Consider the following 15,023-nt stretch of genomic DNA (forward strand, 5'->3'; position numbering starts at 1 on the left):
CCTGGACTTTTTGGTAAGAATTCGGGCAGATCCTGAAACCACACTGAAGTCCCCGGAGATGCCAAATGCCCAGCTCAGTGTGGAGAGCAGGGTGAGTCGTGGTAGTAAACCTCTTTAGTAGAAATAAGACTCCATCCATATGTGAGACTTGAAGATTCTGTCTTAAGTGTTTGCAGTATCACTTATATCTGATAAATTCATAGTTGTTTATAAATTGTAATTTTATTTTTTCTCCTTTTACTCAAGGGAGAAATGTGTTGCATATTTCTCTTTGCACATTTTATCAATCTTTCTGCTTTTCTTTTTAAAATGTCACACGCGAGGTGCAGGCTGCATGAGAAGCATCGTTGTTGTGATGTAAATTCTAAATAGGTGAATTAGACTCAGCTTAGGCATTGTGCTGGAGTACAGTGAACGTCTTCCTGCTGTTAATTAAACTAGGATGCTCCCAAGGGCATTCTATAGATTTTAATGAGGAGTGGGTATTGTAAAGCCACTGGGTAGTCATATTACCCAAATGGTGAAAGGATACACCTAGTCCATGAGGGATTTGAAAACAAATGGAACCAAAAGAGATACAATAACAATGTGCCCGTCCATGGGGAGCTGGATTATCCTACCTCAGGGGTTTAAAACTGCATTTAAAATAGCCATTATCAGGCACAGAGATGAGAATGGATCCAACAGGCACACAGAAACCAGGCAAACAAGCAATGCTTGCAAGGTCGATTTTTAAAGTCATGTATTTCCTTACTTTTTTAATCTCAAACAACATCAATATCGTTGGACATTGATGACATATCCTTATGTCAACATAGAAGCAGCGCGTGCTGATGGAGTTCCACTGTACTCCCTCTTGGTGTAGTGAAGGAGCCCAAACTTCCATCTCTGAATTCTAGACTCACATACAGCGTACCTTCACTCAGGTAAAGAGAATTATCTGTATGTCTGTGAAGCTTTTCACATCAGTTCATCTGTAAGACACTAGGGGCCATATGTACAAACACTTTTTCCCATAGACACAGAATGGGGAAAAACCTTTGCTACATCTGGCCCTAGATTCCCCACAAGAGGGCTTGCAAGAAGACCTACACAGATACACACACTAGTTACATACACTAGTTTGTGTTGCTTGGTGGCAGGTATTGATACTCAGTTTAGAGACCCAACTGAGTGCCATATCTAGAGTTTGGAGCACAGGTCACTCCTACATAAACGTGTGGATATGATGTCCTTCATTTAAGTGCCACAGGATTTATTGCACTTTTAATAAGGTTGATGGTGACAGAATAACTTGTCCACCAAACTCTAAATCAGACCCTTAATTTTAATCACCAGGCTTTGACCAAGAGCAAGAGAAAGACACGGGAGGGGAAAGAAGGCGGAATAGGACAACAACAAATGAAGGAAACAGGGTTAAAAAGGATGAAGATACAGGGAGTGATGGATGGCAGAAGGAAGAGGCATGAGGACTAGGAAGGCTTGACGTTTGGTAAGCCATCATACGGCTGCAGAGGAACTGGGCTCATAAGACAAACACAAGGCCCATGCCCTCACTTATTTACAAAGCAAGCACTGCACGACACACACACGCACAATGGCAATCCCAGGAATAGACGCACACTCACACTGTTTGAATACGTCAGGTTTCAAGAAAAGCATCTTACTAGTTCCTTTCAATCTTCTATCGTCCATTTGATAAATTTACAGCTCTATGTACACCATGAGTCTTAGAGTAATTATAGCTCGAAAACGACCTTTCCAACAAATCACTGGTTGATTCTGTACCAAGAAGATATAGAGGGGGCTATACCAAACCCCTTACACAGTCCGCACTACAAAGTGGGTGTTTGGCATATCCTTTCTCTCAGTACCGTAATTTGGAAACTTTGGCCTGCCTTATTTAGAGATAACTGTATGATGGAAGTCTCACCACATATGTCTGGAGATGGCAAACATTTGTTATTTGCAGCTAAAACAGACAGTTACAGCCACACTCACCTGGCTGAACACAATGATCTGGAATTTGACATCTTCCACTCAAGCGTGCTAAGTCGATCTAGCTCCATCAGCTCCTTCACCGAAGGTGCTTTTCACCTGTGCGCGGACGCACATTCCTTCCCATTGGGGATAGCTTAAAAGTTCGGATTGTTTTGAACAAACATTGTCTCAGACAAGTGACTATTTTTCTTTTCCTGAGAAAAATATTTGGATAGCTATTAGATAATGGCCCAGTGTCCCAAAATTAAAAAAGTTAAAGTTAGGGGAATATTTTGTCATCTTTTCACCACAATCTCTTGGCCTTATTGTGCAAGAAATACACCCTGTGATAAATTACTGTCTGCAGAGACTTCCCACTCCCCCAGGTGCTAATATCAGTGGTGATCTTCTTTACAGCGTCTAATTTGGTGCAATTTTTTTAACCAGTAGTGGGTAAATTCTTCCTCTGGTGGCTAAGAATACCACCGTCCACAACTGAAGGTGAAAAATGACGGGGAAATTATGAGAACTGTTTGAGAAAAGTATTCACTGGTTATTGCATGAATATTTAGTGAATATTGCTAGTCTACATGTTCAGGCTACTGTATCCAGTTAAGGGTCCACACTATCTAAGACAAGCACAGAGCTGATCATATTTTAGCTGAAAAAATGTTACAATTTGTAGACATTTATGAGACTACTGGAAGTATGAGGGACAATCTTTTTAGTGTCAGAGGCGAGATGCGTGTCCAATCAGAGGTAACCCAGCGTTAAACTTTGTTTTTGCAATTGTATAATATTTGCCCTTCCTAGAATGGGGTTCCCTATTGAAGTTGGGGTCACCTTACTACTCAGAGTATTTTGCATTTGCCATCAGTGCTAAAATGGTCATCCTTTGCTTAAACGTCTTGGAAGCATTACTGCTAAGATTACAAATGTGGGCTAATTGGTTTTCGGTGCAAACTTCTGTTTGCTCCTTAATCATAATTATAAATCGTCGCTATTGGCACATGGGCTCATTGCACATGTAGGATGTGCCGATGTTTAAATCATGCTCCCGCGCCTTTGGCTCACAAGTTAGCAGCAGGTAAAAAACTACCATTCTATTACAGTGCTTAATTTGTAAATAAATAGGTGCCGGTGCTCAAAGCCCGCCTCTTAAACACGAGGCTGCTGTAATTAAACCTCCCAGTACCGAATACTGAGGCGGCGTAATTCTGAAGCCATCTCGGGCCTCTTCAATCAATTTACGGCCACCCCTGCCCCTTCAGCTCATCCTGCAGCATTCTACTTTATCCCTTAATGACGCTTTTTAGTGTTTCCTTCTTCCGTCTTTCCCATATGTGTCTTTTGCTCGCAGCAAATGCTTGAGGCAGAAGAATAAGCCCCGTCCCTCAAAAATAAGTGTCGGTGCTCAGCACCGGAAACAACAAGCACAAATTAAGCACTGATTCTATAGCGTCAAAATCAGAATATTCGAATGTCTGCCAGACTTTACCTGCTGTGAACGTCGTGTGAATTTCAAAGGGTGCGTTATTTGAACAAGGTAAAAAAGCCCGTGTTCAGTTTGAACAGTGGCAATTAGAGCCCAACTTTTAGTTCCATTTCAGGCGCAAAACAAAATCAGCACTGGCGCTACAAACCAGGGCCTAAATATCAGGGATGTAAAGTGGCCCAGGAAAAACGTCGCCAAAATCTTTGAAAAGAGTTTTCACCCTATTGCTGAATGTTTGTCTCTGTTATGCATAAATTCACCGTTTTTTTCAAATTTTCAAACCAGGCGTTTCTGGCTTTCTAGGTTCAAAGTTAAAATTCATAATCACAAAGGATAACATTTTGCAAAGGTTTCAACATAAGGAGAAGGCGTTATTCTGCATTTTTTCTCGTGTTGGCTGAAAACACTTGGATAGCAGTGATAACTAGCCCTATGTCTATATAGTTCTTACTCCTTGTTGCCAATTACTAACTAATCACCTAAAAAGGTGTGTGTGGGAGTAATAACTATAATGTTCATCATTTGCATATGTGTGGTAACAAAAGAATGACAAATGCAGGCAAGGTCACTCAGAACTGGGGTCTAAGTTATCTGCTTCCACTGACTCGAAGCCAACAACTTATCTATCCAGGATCAAGAGAATTGTGGGGGGGGGAAATGTGCAGAAAAGAGTTTGTGAGATACGTAAATGCACACAATTCCTGATTTTTTAAGGAATATAAATTAAAGTCATTGCATTCAATAAAAAAACATGCAAACTGAATATTGAAGGAGAATTTTGCCAGCGGCGTAATTAGACACAGAATTATAAATACTATTTCAAGAATGGACATTTGTGAAATTCTTCAGATTTCGTCAGTTGCATTTTCTTTTCAGAAACGTATTTGGCTGTTCATGGCTTAAATGACGCTGTGACAAGGGCCAATGCTCTGAACTTTAGAAGTCAATAAAGGTGGCTCACCTAGTATTCACTTCCTGGTGCTGGCAGGCAGGCCGCAGGTTCAGGTTTTCTAGAAACAGCCTGAAAGCTTGAAAACTCCCCTCAACTGCTTAGCCGCATGCAATGCTGTAGGCCATGGGTACTCACAAACATTTTCCAATGGGCCAAAAAGTTTGGTCGGTTCCATGACCGAGGGCCACATTGATGCCACCAGGGTGGTGGTCAGGGGGTGAAGGGAGAACTGAGGTGGGTGATTGAATTGCACAGTGTGGAACCAGAAAACTTTGGGATCAAACCTGCCTTTCTCGCTTGACCAAAGTGTGTGATCCTAGGCAATTATTTCCCCTCCTTTTTTCCTCATTATCACGTATAAGAGTACGTTGAAATACATGACTTCAGGATGTGCACTGTACAAAAACTTCTCCTGTGTTTGATTTAATAAACTATAATGTTGTTAATGTATAATAGCAACCCCGGTCACCCAAAGGGTGCACATACCAGCGTACTTGTCTCTTAGTTCAATATCGGCATCAGTGGTATCGTCAACCCCCAGCTTTAGCAGCTAAAGTGGGGGTTATAACTAGGCCCCATGACCTGGTAGAACATCCCTCTAAAAGGTTAATTAGCTTCATTTTTGGACTCTGCAGGTAAAAGCTCCTATTAACAGGTTAGTAACATGTCTGCACTGAGACAAGAGGCTCAAGAGATGCTAAGTGAGCCAAGTTCATTTTTGGAGACTGAGAAAGACATGATGGCAAACGGAGGGAACTGTAAATAGAGTAAGAGGCAACAGAAAGGTAAGAAAGAAAAATTAAGATGATTGAAGAAAGGAAGATTGCAAACCAGAAAGGATACTGGGGAAAAGGTAGAGAAAATGGTGAATGTCAGATGAATATAAAAGGAAGGAATGAAACGTGGAAATCAGGAAAGAAATAGAGCAAAGCTGGAAGGGGAGGAGGAGGGATTGATGGATGGATGAAAACAATGACCATTGGATGAAAGGAATGGTGGAAGTGTGGATTAATGGGTAAAAGATGGATGAATGGAGGGATGGAATGGTCAGTGAAATGATGGAATTGTGAAAGGTTGAATGAAAGTGTTAAAGGGTTGGAAGGTGAAAGATCATGCAGGAATGGAGGGTGGATGATGGGATGAATGTACAGATGAGTGGACGTAAAGGTGAATGAAACAATTCTAGAATGAGTTGGACTTATCCATCTGTGCCATTGGAGGTCTACTTCTAAGTGGGAAGCATTTTAATTTTCTGGCTACTCCCTTGATTGGCACTGTTATCAGGGTGAGGAGGGATGCATAAATGTTTCTAAATTCATGTTTGGAAACTATCACTTTTAAAATAATACATTTCAATGCACTGATCTAATCTGATTCACTAAGGTGAAATGGTTCTGCATGTTAATAAAATACATTTTTTTTTAATTTTGAAGAGACTTTATCATATTTTGACACTTTTGCTGCAATATGTCTTTATAAATGAAGGTGTTTCTAAAGTTAAGCGGTGCAGGACACCCTTCAACTACAATTAACATTTAAATAAATGCTTGCAAGTTTAAACATCATATTTTAATGTTAGTGCTGAGTCGATTAAACAACAGCCCTGTGCTGCTGCTGACCAGGGGCAGCACATAAAGGGCAGGAGAGCCACGTGCAGCCACAGGCCGGACTTCCAGTCTCACTGTTGTAGACTTACCATCCTGTTCTTTTATTTCATTTATGAAGTGCCTAAATCAAATGAACTGGAGGGAAATTTTGTAGAAAGCAAGAGCTACCCAAATATTGCGTAAAGGGATGGCAAATAACCAAGTTTTGCATGCGGTGTGATCTGGGGAAAAAAGCCCACTGTTGATAAATTCAGGTGAAGAGAGATCTACAGTCAGATCCATAGAGGGACCCTCTGATTACAGCGAAGAGATTAGCTGAGGCTGAGTGCAAATAGGGATTCGGATATCATCTCAAAAGACAGGCCCAGGAACATATGCAAAAGGGATTTGAAAAATATTTTATGGCTTTGCAGCCAACGGTGTTTGCCAGATAGTGAGAAATATATTTCCTCTGAAAAACCTAGAGTCAAATGTGATTCCGCGCTTTGTATAATCTGTTTTGATAACAATTATATCAAACTATCCCTATTTCTTGTAAAAAATGTTTGATGTCACTTACTTTTATATCACGACAAGAAACATCACTTCTGCCACCCCTAAAATTGAATTGACAGTAATGTTACTTCTTCCACTTGTAAAATTAGATGAAATTGCACATCTTCCTTCAATTCCCACTCTTCTTTTTATTCTTTCCTGGTCTATAGAGTGAACTTGGCTTGAGGGCACTGGAATGCTTTTCATGAGCACCAAGGTATATTATAATTTTTTGTCTTTTTTTATAGACATGAAGTTATTTGCCAACAATCACAGACTGTTGAACTAATTCCAGGATTCCTGGTGCCCAGTTCCAAAGCGGCCGCGCTAGAAGAAAGACCAAATCTCTACTTAACTGCTGTCGAAATCTCTGGAATTTCTTAATTCATTGGCTGGTCCTGATCTTATGCATCACAACATATTTCTCTGGATCAAAACTGGACTGGCATGTCTATGTCCCTGAAACAAAACTCAGTGATCAGAAAAGCACAGGATTTGAAATGCTGGGCCAGTCACCATTAGAAACCAGTGCCTTGAGATAGTGATATAATCCAGTCATGGAACTAAATGGAGGCTTTGTGAAAATAAGAGTTCTGCTAAAAGAAAAAGGGAGATTAGTTTAGACATACTTTACAGTTGAACTGATCTTTCATGTATTTGTCACTGATGGTCAAGCTTGAGGTTGAGACAACATGCCCTGCAAAGAGTTATGCTATTAACGCAGTAACATCTTAAAGCACTGACCCTAGGAAAGTGCATCGTTATGGCTTGCAAACGTAAAATAGGTACAAGACACAAACTTTGTCCTACATAAACTTCCATAAATTGTTGTGCTCAACTATGGTTTTCAGAAAAATTCACCATCTTCAGGCAGGGTTTACATATGCTTCCATTCACCAATGCTGGCTTACAGTGCATATACACTGAGTTGAATCAAGTTGTCTGTACACTCTCACATAATCGGTTATGTTCCTGATCTTCAAGTTTCTTGAGAAAAACAAATGGTATGGGTATCGCGAACAGCACCAAAGTCATAGAATTTATCCTCTTGGGACTCTCTGGATTGCCAGAGCATCAGCCACTCCTTTTCACTATTTTCCTTATCACATATATGCTCACATTAATAGGGAATGTGATCATCATAATGGCAGTATGGACCGCCACTCGCCTCCAGACGCCAATGTACTATCTCCTTGCAAACTTCTCGTTTGTAGACATGAGTATGGCTTCGGTGACAGTGCCAAAAATGTTGGTGGACTTAGTCTCTGTGAGGAAGACAATTAGTTTTTCTGGTTGTTTTGTGCAGATGTACTCCTTTCTACTTGTCGGGAATACAGAGAGCTTTCTCCTGGCAGGGATGGCCTATGATCGATATGTAGCGATATGCCTCCCGTTGCATTACACCGCAGTGATGACCAGAAGACTCTGCTTGGGGATGGTGATCTTTTCGTGGACCGTGTCTTCTCTGCACTCCTTACTACACACTCTTCTGGCAAGAACATTGTCCTTTTGTGGATCTAATGTCATCACCCACTACTTTTGTGATCTTCCAACCTTGCTGAACTTGTCTTGCTCAGATACTTCCACCAATGACATAGTCCTTCTCATTGAAGCATCCTTGCTCATATTGAGCCCCTTGGCATGTGTCCTGCTGTCCTACATTTCCATACTGGTGGCAATCTTGAAAATACAAACAGCTTGTGGAAGACGAAGGGCCTTTTCCACATGTGGCTCCCATCTAGCTGTTGTTTCGCTGTTCTATGGTGCTGGAATGATTACATTCCTGCAGCCCTCATCCGCTCGCTCGCTCTACAGGGACAAACTTGTCAGCCTCATGTACACTGCAGTCACACCAATGATGAACCCCTTCATTTACAGCCTGAGGAACAAGGAGATCAAGGATGCTCTCAAGAGAATGTTGGGAAGTCCTGTCTGAAGGACGAGTTTGGAATGGGAAAACATGAGTTTGAGGACCAAAAAGATGTGAACCAATTACAAGGGCGGATTTCAGAAGATATCTCATTGTCTTTTTTGAGGATTCGAGTAGGGCTTAAATACACCCTCTGGTGATGTCTCAATCTGTATATAATAGAAAAATAGAAATGGAACATAGACACAGGTAAAAAGATGTGTTGCGTAGAATTGAGTGAGTGTGTGTGTTCAAGTAAGAAAGGGGAGCGTGAGGGCGAGAGCGGCTGAACTGATGTGTAATAGAATAGAGCGGGAATGTATGACAAGTAATATCTGTGAGCAATCAGGAGGGTGACAAATTAAAGAGAGTAGAAACAAAAAGAGAAGGTGAAAATAGCAGTAAAAAAAAGGGTGTTTCTCTTTATGGCTGTAAAATACAATGATATGTGTTGAATTCTTCTGAGATTTCAATGCTTGTGATTTCTGGCAATGACAAAAAAAAATATTGAACTGAATAAAAACTTATTTCAATATCGTGCTTACTGTACAAGTTTTGAATGCTACCTTTTGGGGATGTTAGCAGCAAATTAGACAGGACACAACAATTTAGCTTAAAGTGTGTAATTTGTGTCCGCGAGTGCACGCGGTGGGCACTGGCATTCATTTTTGGAGACAGTGACTTTTTCTTCATCCTTAGACTTTGACCTGGAGCAAGAAAGAGAAAGTCTGAAAAGGAAGAAACAAGGAGCAAAAAAAGATAGGTAAACGGTGCAAAGAGCGAAATGTGGATTAAAAACACCTGCAAGAGTATGATAAAGAGACAAAAATTGTACTGTGGTGGAGGAGAGAGACATGAGGTGGATCAAGACGAAACAGTCTCGGTACTCGGCCACATAGGCATTCATCAGTGTTGGCAGCAATAACTTAAGAAATCTTTGGAGGTAGCATTTGAAAAAAATTAAGGTGGGAGGAGGAGGAGGAAGAATGATTTGATCGAAAATGAGACTCATCGTATTACAAAATTGCACGAAATCAGACAGTTGTTGCTTGCGCGATCATCTAGTTTGGTCTAACGGCAACTGTTCCTCATTGCTAAAAATGAATTAAAAAAGACTGTTAAAGCCAGTGCTTAATTTGTAAATAAAAAGGTGCCGGTGCCCAAGGCCCTCCTCTTAAACCTACGGCTGCTGCAATTAAATGTGGGAACACGGAGTACTGAGACGGCGTAATCTTGAAGCCATCTCAATCCATATAAAGCCACTCCCAGCTCCTTCAGCTCACTCCTGCAGCTTTCTGCTTTCTCACTTTGTGACGCTTTTTAGTTTTTCCCTTCCTCCGTCTTTCCCATGTGTGTCTTTTGCTCGCAGCAAATGCTTGAGGCAGAAGAATAAGCCCCGGCCCTCAAAAAAAAGTGCCGGTGCTCAGCACCGGAAACAACAAGCACAAATTAAGCACTGGTTAAAGCTACAAAAAAAACATAACCACAGAAAAATAAACAACTCTAAGGCCAATATTCGTAGTACGTACTACATTTTATTCTATTGTATTTAACCATTTTCCTGTGGCAAAACAAAATGTGTTGGCTGGCTCTGTTGTAACGTGTTCCAATGCCCTTTGGCCAGTTTAGTTCTATGAAAAACTGCCAAAAATTAAAATAAAAGCCACCATGCATGTATAGGATATGCATCCCACACTGCATATTTAATTGGCGAGTTCATTTTTTAAGACTTTAGCCCAAACAGTGCATGAGCGGCATGACTGTGTGAGAGAATTCACATTATGTGACATATTTCTTAGTTTTCATTTATTATTTTCAGGCATGGTGCATACATTAGGCGGATAATTCCTGCAATATATAATATCTGCATGCAAGCCCACTGGGAAGTGATAAACAGTTACAAATTTGACTGAAACATCTGAGTCAGGAATCGGACTTGGCCTTCACAAGCACTGAAAGACCCATGATGGTCCTGCAATAGATGGCATGTTGTAATATTTGAAGAACTTTCAACATTCAAAGAAAGTAATTTTTTTCTAAATTCATAGTAATAGAAAGACTTAACGAAAAATGCCAGGCCGCTGTTGCCATGGCTGACCCAACAATTACCTTGTTGTGCACTATACAGCTGACCAATAATAATAATGGAATGGGGAGCAGTATATTGTAGCCTTATAGCCCGCAGGCCATTAAAGGCCCAGGTTGAAGGCCTTTAACAAGGGAGCGGGCCTTTAATGGCCGGTATTGTCCACTACAGCTGCTATAAGTTTATTAGAACATTCTTCAACTTTAGGGCTGAACGACCTAATTAGAAAAACAAAGGCATCGGGGACCTAGGGGGTTGAAATCTCCTCGGCTCTGAAGCCTATGTTTAACAGATATTACAGTGAAAATATTCAACAGCTAACAGCCGCATGCAGGGCCACGGGCGCTAGCTGTTGAACATTCACAGCAATAGCTGTGAAAGGGGGCTGAAGGCAGCCCCTGGTTCTCCTGGGCTTGGCTAAACTGCTTTGCATTGTCCAGCCGAGCCAAGGAGACTCAGATCTGAGCAGCATTCCCTCTTTCAGGGGCTCCAGTGACTCTGTGAGCCACAGCAGGAGGGGGGGCAGGATCAGGTGTTGACAGCAGCAGGCCTATACCAGTTTATATAGTGTCTTCAATGGAGTTCTCAACATTCCATTTTTTTAAATTGTATTAAACCACATATGGATTGTACAGCACACTAAAACAGACTACTACAAGGTGTACCCAAAATTGTAATTAATTAGAGTCACAAAAACTATTCCCATATCTTCAGAATTTGCTGGAGCCCCTGTCTTCGCAAACTTCAGAGAGAGCTGCCCATTGCTTTTTCAAAGGCTTTGTACTTAACCTGCCGTACTGCATTGACCCGTCCCATTAATAATTTTTTTAATTGGTGAGTCTAATTTCTTTATTTAAAGTATGTTTGGCTTTGCTCGGATTATTTGAAAACCTATAATTACTGTTTCAACATGAACACATTACTTTGCCTAACCCATAGGTGTGTACCGTCCAGTTACTCAAGTTCATTACAGGATCTCTCTGATACTATTTCCTTCCACTAATAGATGTTCGTACAAAATTCCTTGCCTCTGTCACGCACCCAACTGGTTTGGCCTAACCTCAGCCCATTTTAGTTTTGGGGGGTTTTCCAGACCAGCAACACTTCCACTTCCGTATTCCAGGGGCCCATTGCCTACAAAGTCTTTATATATGCTGAAACCATTGAACTAGTTGGGTACTCTTGGTTCTAGGAAGCATTTTTAAATCACTAAATACATTTTCATAGTTCTCCTGTCACCAGTGTATCGTCTAATACTGTTCAGACGTTGTTTGAGGAATTAAATTGAGCTCTCAGCTCTCGCTTGTTAATATATCAATGCCCACAAAACATTAAGCATGAAACTAGAACAGTAACTAAATTAAGAATGAGATAAGGAAAAGGTAATGCAAATAAAATAACTTCTCAAACAGCAGTATGTAACATAAAACGAAACGTACGAGCAAAGTTAGACAGCTTTGTGCAGACATCAACTGAAAAGAGACAAAGAAGTTTGTGTTTTTTTAGCCCAGAACATATACAACAATTATCTTATTATTAAAATGTTTTAACCTCCAAATGTTTATTACCCTTGGTCTTTTTGTTCATAAAGTCTCCCTAACAAGCGCATGGCAAAAATAAATTGAATGTTGGGGGTGAACTGTAGTCACTGAAGGATGAACTGTATATATTTTTTCACTAAAAAAAACCACAAAAAAAACCAAAGGTTACAAGGACGTTATAGTTAGGTTCTGAATTTACTCGTACATAACCATTGAAAATCAGCAGTTGTAGTTAGAGATATTTCAAGTAATTATAACTCGCACCCTAAGGTACCTATAACTCGCGCCTTCGCCGTGCAAAGTTTTCTCATCAATAATTTTATTGCAAATGTTGCAGTGATAATATCAAAGATGCCATAAAAGTTGTAATTTATTATGTAATATGTGAAGTAATTAGCTCTGCATGGAGAAGGCAGGAGTTATGGTTATCTTGGGGCACGAGTTATAGTTGCTTGAAATTTCTAAGGTTTTGTACTATAACGTCCCTGTAATCTTTGGCTTTTTCAGTGAAGTTCTATGTTTTTTTTAACGTAAAGTAATTTCAATTACTATACGTTAATCCAACGAGCGCACGGGTTGGCCATGGGGTCTGGACATTTGAGGGACATACAGAGACAATTTATCAATATGGTGTCATTAAATAGTCTTTACGACCCTTTTATGTCTTCTTGTGTTCTTCATTTTAAATATGTGAGGTAGAATTTATGCTTATCACAGTGATATGCACACATACACACATGCTTGAACACAGGCACACATTCATATTTTTCTATATTGACTTAATAGTAGCTAAGTTTCATTCGTTCAATGTTATTTTTCAATTATAGCATTTTTATTATAATGTTGTGAGAAAACTGAACTTAAGTTAAGGAAGTTGGTTCTTTAATATCTTATTCTGCAATCTCAGGCACAGATGTGTTCAAACGCCGAGTATGGACGAGGAACTGAATTAAAGAAAGTCAAATGTAGGGAGTTACCGAACAGGGAGGGGATTTGTGATATTGGTTAAGCTGCTTTGAATGGGGTGGTGATTTTGAGGTGGGCAGTCCTGGGTCCATTGTAACACTGGGGGGAATGAGAGAGATGAGCAGTGGGCCTGACAGGCATGTGGTCAATGCAGGTGGTGATTAGATTGGGGAGTTTTGGTGGGCAATAGAGCTCAGATGGATAGCAGTGGTAGGAAACAGGGTGGCCCAATAGCTTGTTGGTGAAATTAATGAGCGAGATTACTAAATGTATTGGAATAATCTATTCTAAAGAATAAATAGAACTTCCTATATTTAAATTATATATTATTTCCCCATCATTTGTTTTCCATGTTTCCATTTTAAGAAAGTCACTCTTCAAACTGAGATACCACCATATTTTCGGTTACCTCTTCTTTTTTGCTTTTCTCGATTGGCTGTATTGAGCCAGACAGTAACTAATTGAGAGAACAGAGGAATCATGTTTCTTGGCGCTCATTAAAATGTAAATTAGAAGTTAGCTAAGAGCATGACAAATTCCAATTTAGTGAAGTTAATTATATACAATAATTAGTATGGCTCTCTACTCTCCATTGGTATCAGAACTCACTCTGATAAGACACTAGAGACCAAGAAATACACACTGAAATATCCTTCAGCCTGCCGGCCCCTAGAGTTACTCAGTAGTGGCAAACTGTGAATCAGCACTCAGACGTGAGACAGTTTCTCAGCCAAGAGAGATGTGAGTTAAAAGGGCACAGGCAGAATATATCTGCTTTTCCAAGCTTTGCATATCACAACCAAACATTTAACAAAGTTGGCCATTGAATATAAGGGAGAAAACCACTCAGGTATCATTTAGATGTATTGGGAATACACGGTATTGTAAAATTGCTAACGAGATTATATTGCATTTAGGGGGACTCTTTTACATTTTTGTCTCTTCTTGGGGAATTTGAAAGACGAAATTTGAGAAGTCTGTGACAAGATGAGACAGAAAGCATAACCTGACCTCTGCGATTTCCATGCTTCAAATTAAGTCTGCTGGTAAAAGGTACTTTAGAAACCTAGATCCCTAGATAGCTGGTTAGTTAGTTGGTTTATCTTAAGTTGTCTTGAAGACTAAAATCAACATCAATATGACCAAGGTTGTGACAGCTTTTCTACACTTTCCATCCTTCTGACAATGCTTAAGAAGCACTTTACAACATGACACTAAATTGTGAATGGTGTTGTTGGGATTACTATATATGGATACACCCTGCAACACCAATGCTTAGGCTCAAATGGCCAGTAGATTTTGTAAAGTGTGGAAAGCTGTGAGGAGGACCTTCCCGTTGTTGATGGAATGCTCACACCTGACCCTCTACCTCATTTGTCTGCCCAGGCGACTCCTTCATTTCAAGGGGCCAGCGAGTGCTAGGAGGTTCAAGCTGAGGCTGAATGTGGCTCTAAGCCATGCAGTTACTGAAATTACCAGGATTCAGCCAACCCGCTGGACCTCGGGATGCCAGGTCCAAAGCATGTACACCGCTCTCCATCCAGAAGCAGGTAAATCACGAGCCAGGCCTCCAAGCCCACCATGCACTCTATGCCATATAAACGTTTCCATTGTCCCTTATTGATGCACTTTAAGCGTGTCCATGTCTCAGCTGTCACTAGTAAGAAATAGATAGAAATTGGTAGTTGAGGTTCATTTAGGATTGTGTCGTTCACGGATCTCCTCCACATCACCTCCACTCTCAGAAGCATACTACCTTCCTCAGGCATAAAAAGGTCATAAGATGGCAGATCCTTACAAATTAGATCTTCGCACTAATTGTAAATTAAACAAATCTGTAAATTGCATCCAAATCCTCAGTTTGTTCTCAAATTAACATATGCTCGCCATGTACCGAAAGGCAGGCAGGCGTGTGGTGTTCAAGGATATCTTGACTCAATTTGAAGGCAACAG

The 15,023-nt window shown here is 40.5% G+C and overlaps 1 protein-coding gene across 1 annotated transcript; it reads left to right on the plus strand.

Annotated features, from left to right (window-relative positions):
- Positions 1-7,574: 7,574 nt before the first annotated feature.
- Positions 7,575-8,533, plus strand: LOC138267759 (olfactory receptor 1E16-like). The gene has a single exon (XM_069216947.1). It carries the CDS (start codon positions 7,575-7,577, stop codon positions 8,502-8,504), a length of 930 nt encoding a protein of 309 aa, XP_069073048.1. The 3' UTR covers positions 8,505-8,533.
- Positions 8,534-15,023: the final 6,490 nt, after the last annotated feature.

This window comes from Pleurodeles waltl, chromosome 12 (assembly GCF_031143425.1).
Source record: "Pleurodeles waltl isolate 20211129_DDA chromosome 12, aPleWal1.hap1.20221129, whole genome shotgun sequence".
Taxonomy (NCBI): Eukaryota; Metazoa; Chordata; class Amphibia; order Caudata; family Salamandridae; genus Pleurodeles; species Pleurodeles waltl.

Coding starts and splice junctions, on each gene's coding strand:
- LOC138267759 (XM_069216947.1), top strand. CDS start 7,575: ATGGGTATCGCGAACAGCACCAAAGTCATAGAATTTATCCTCTTGGGA.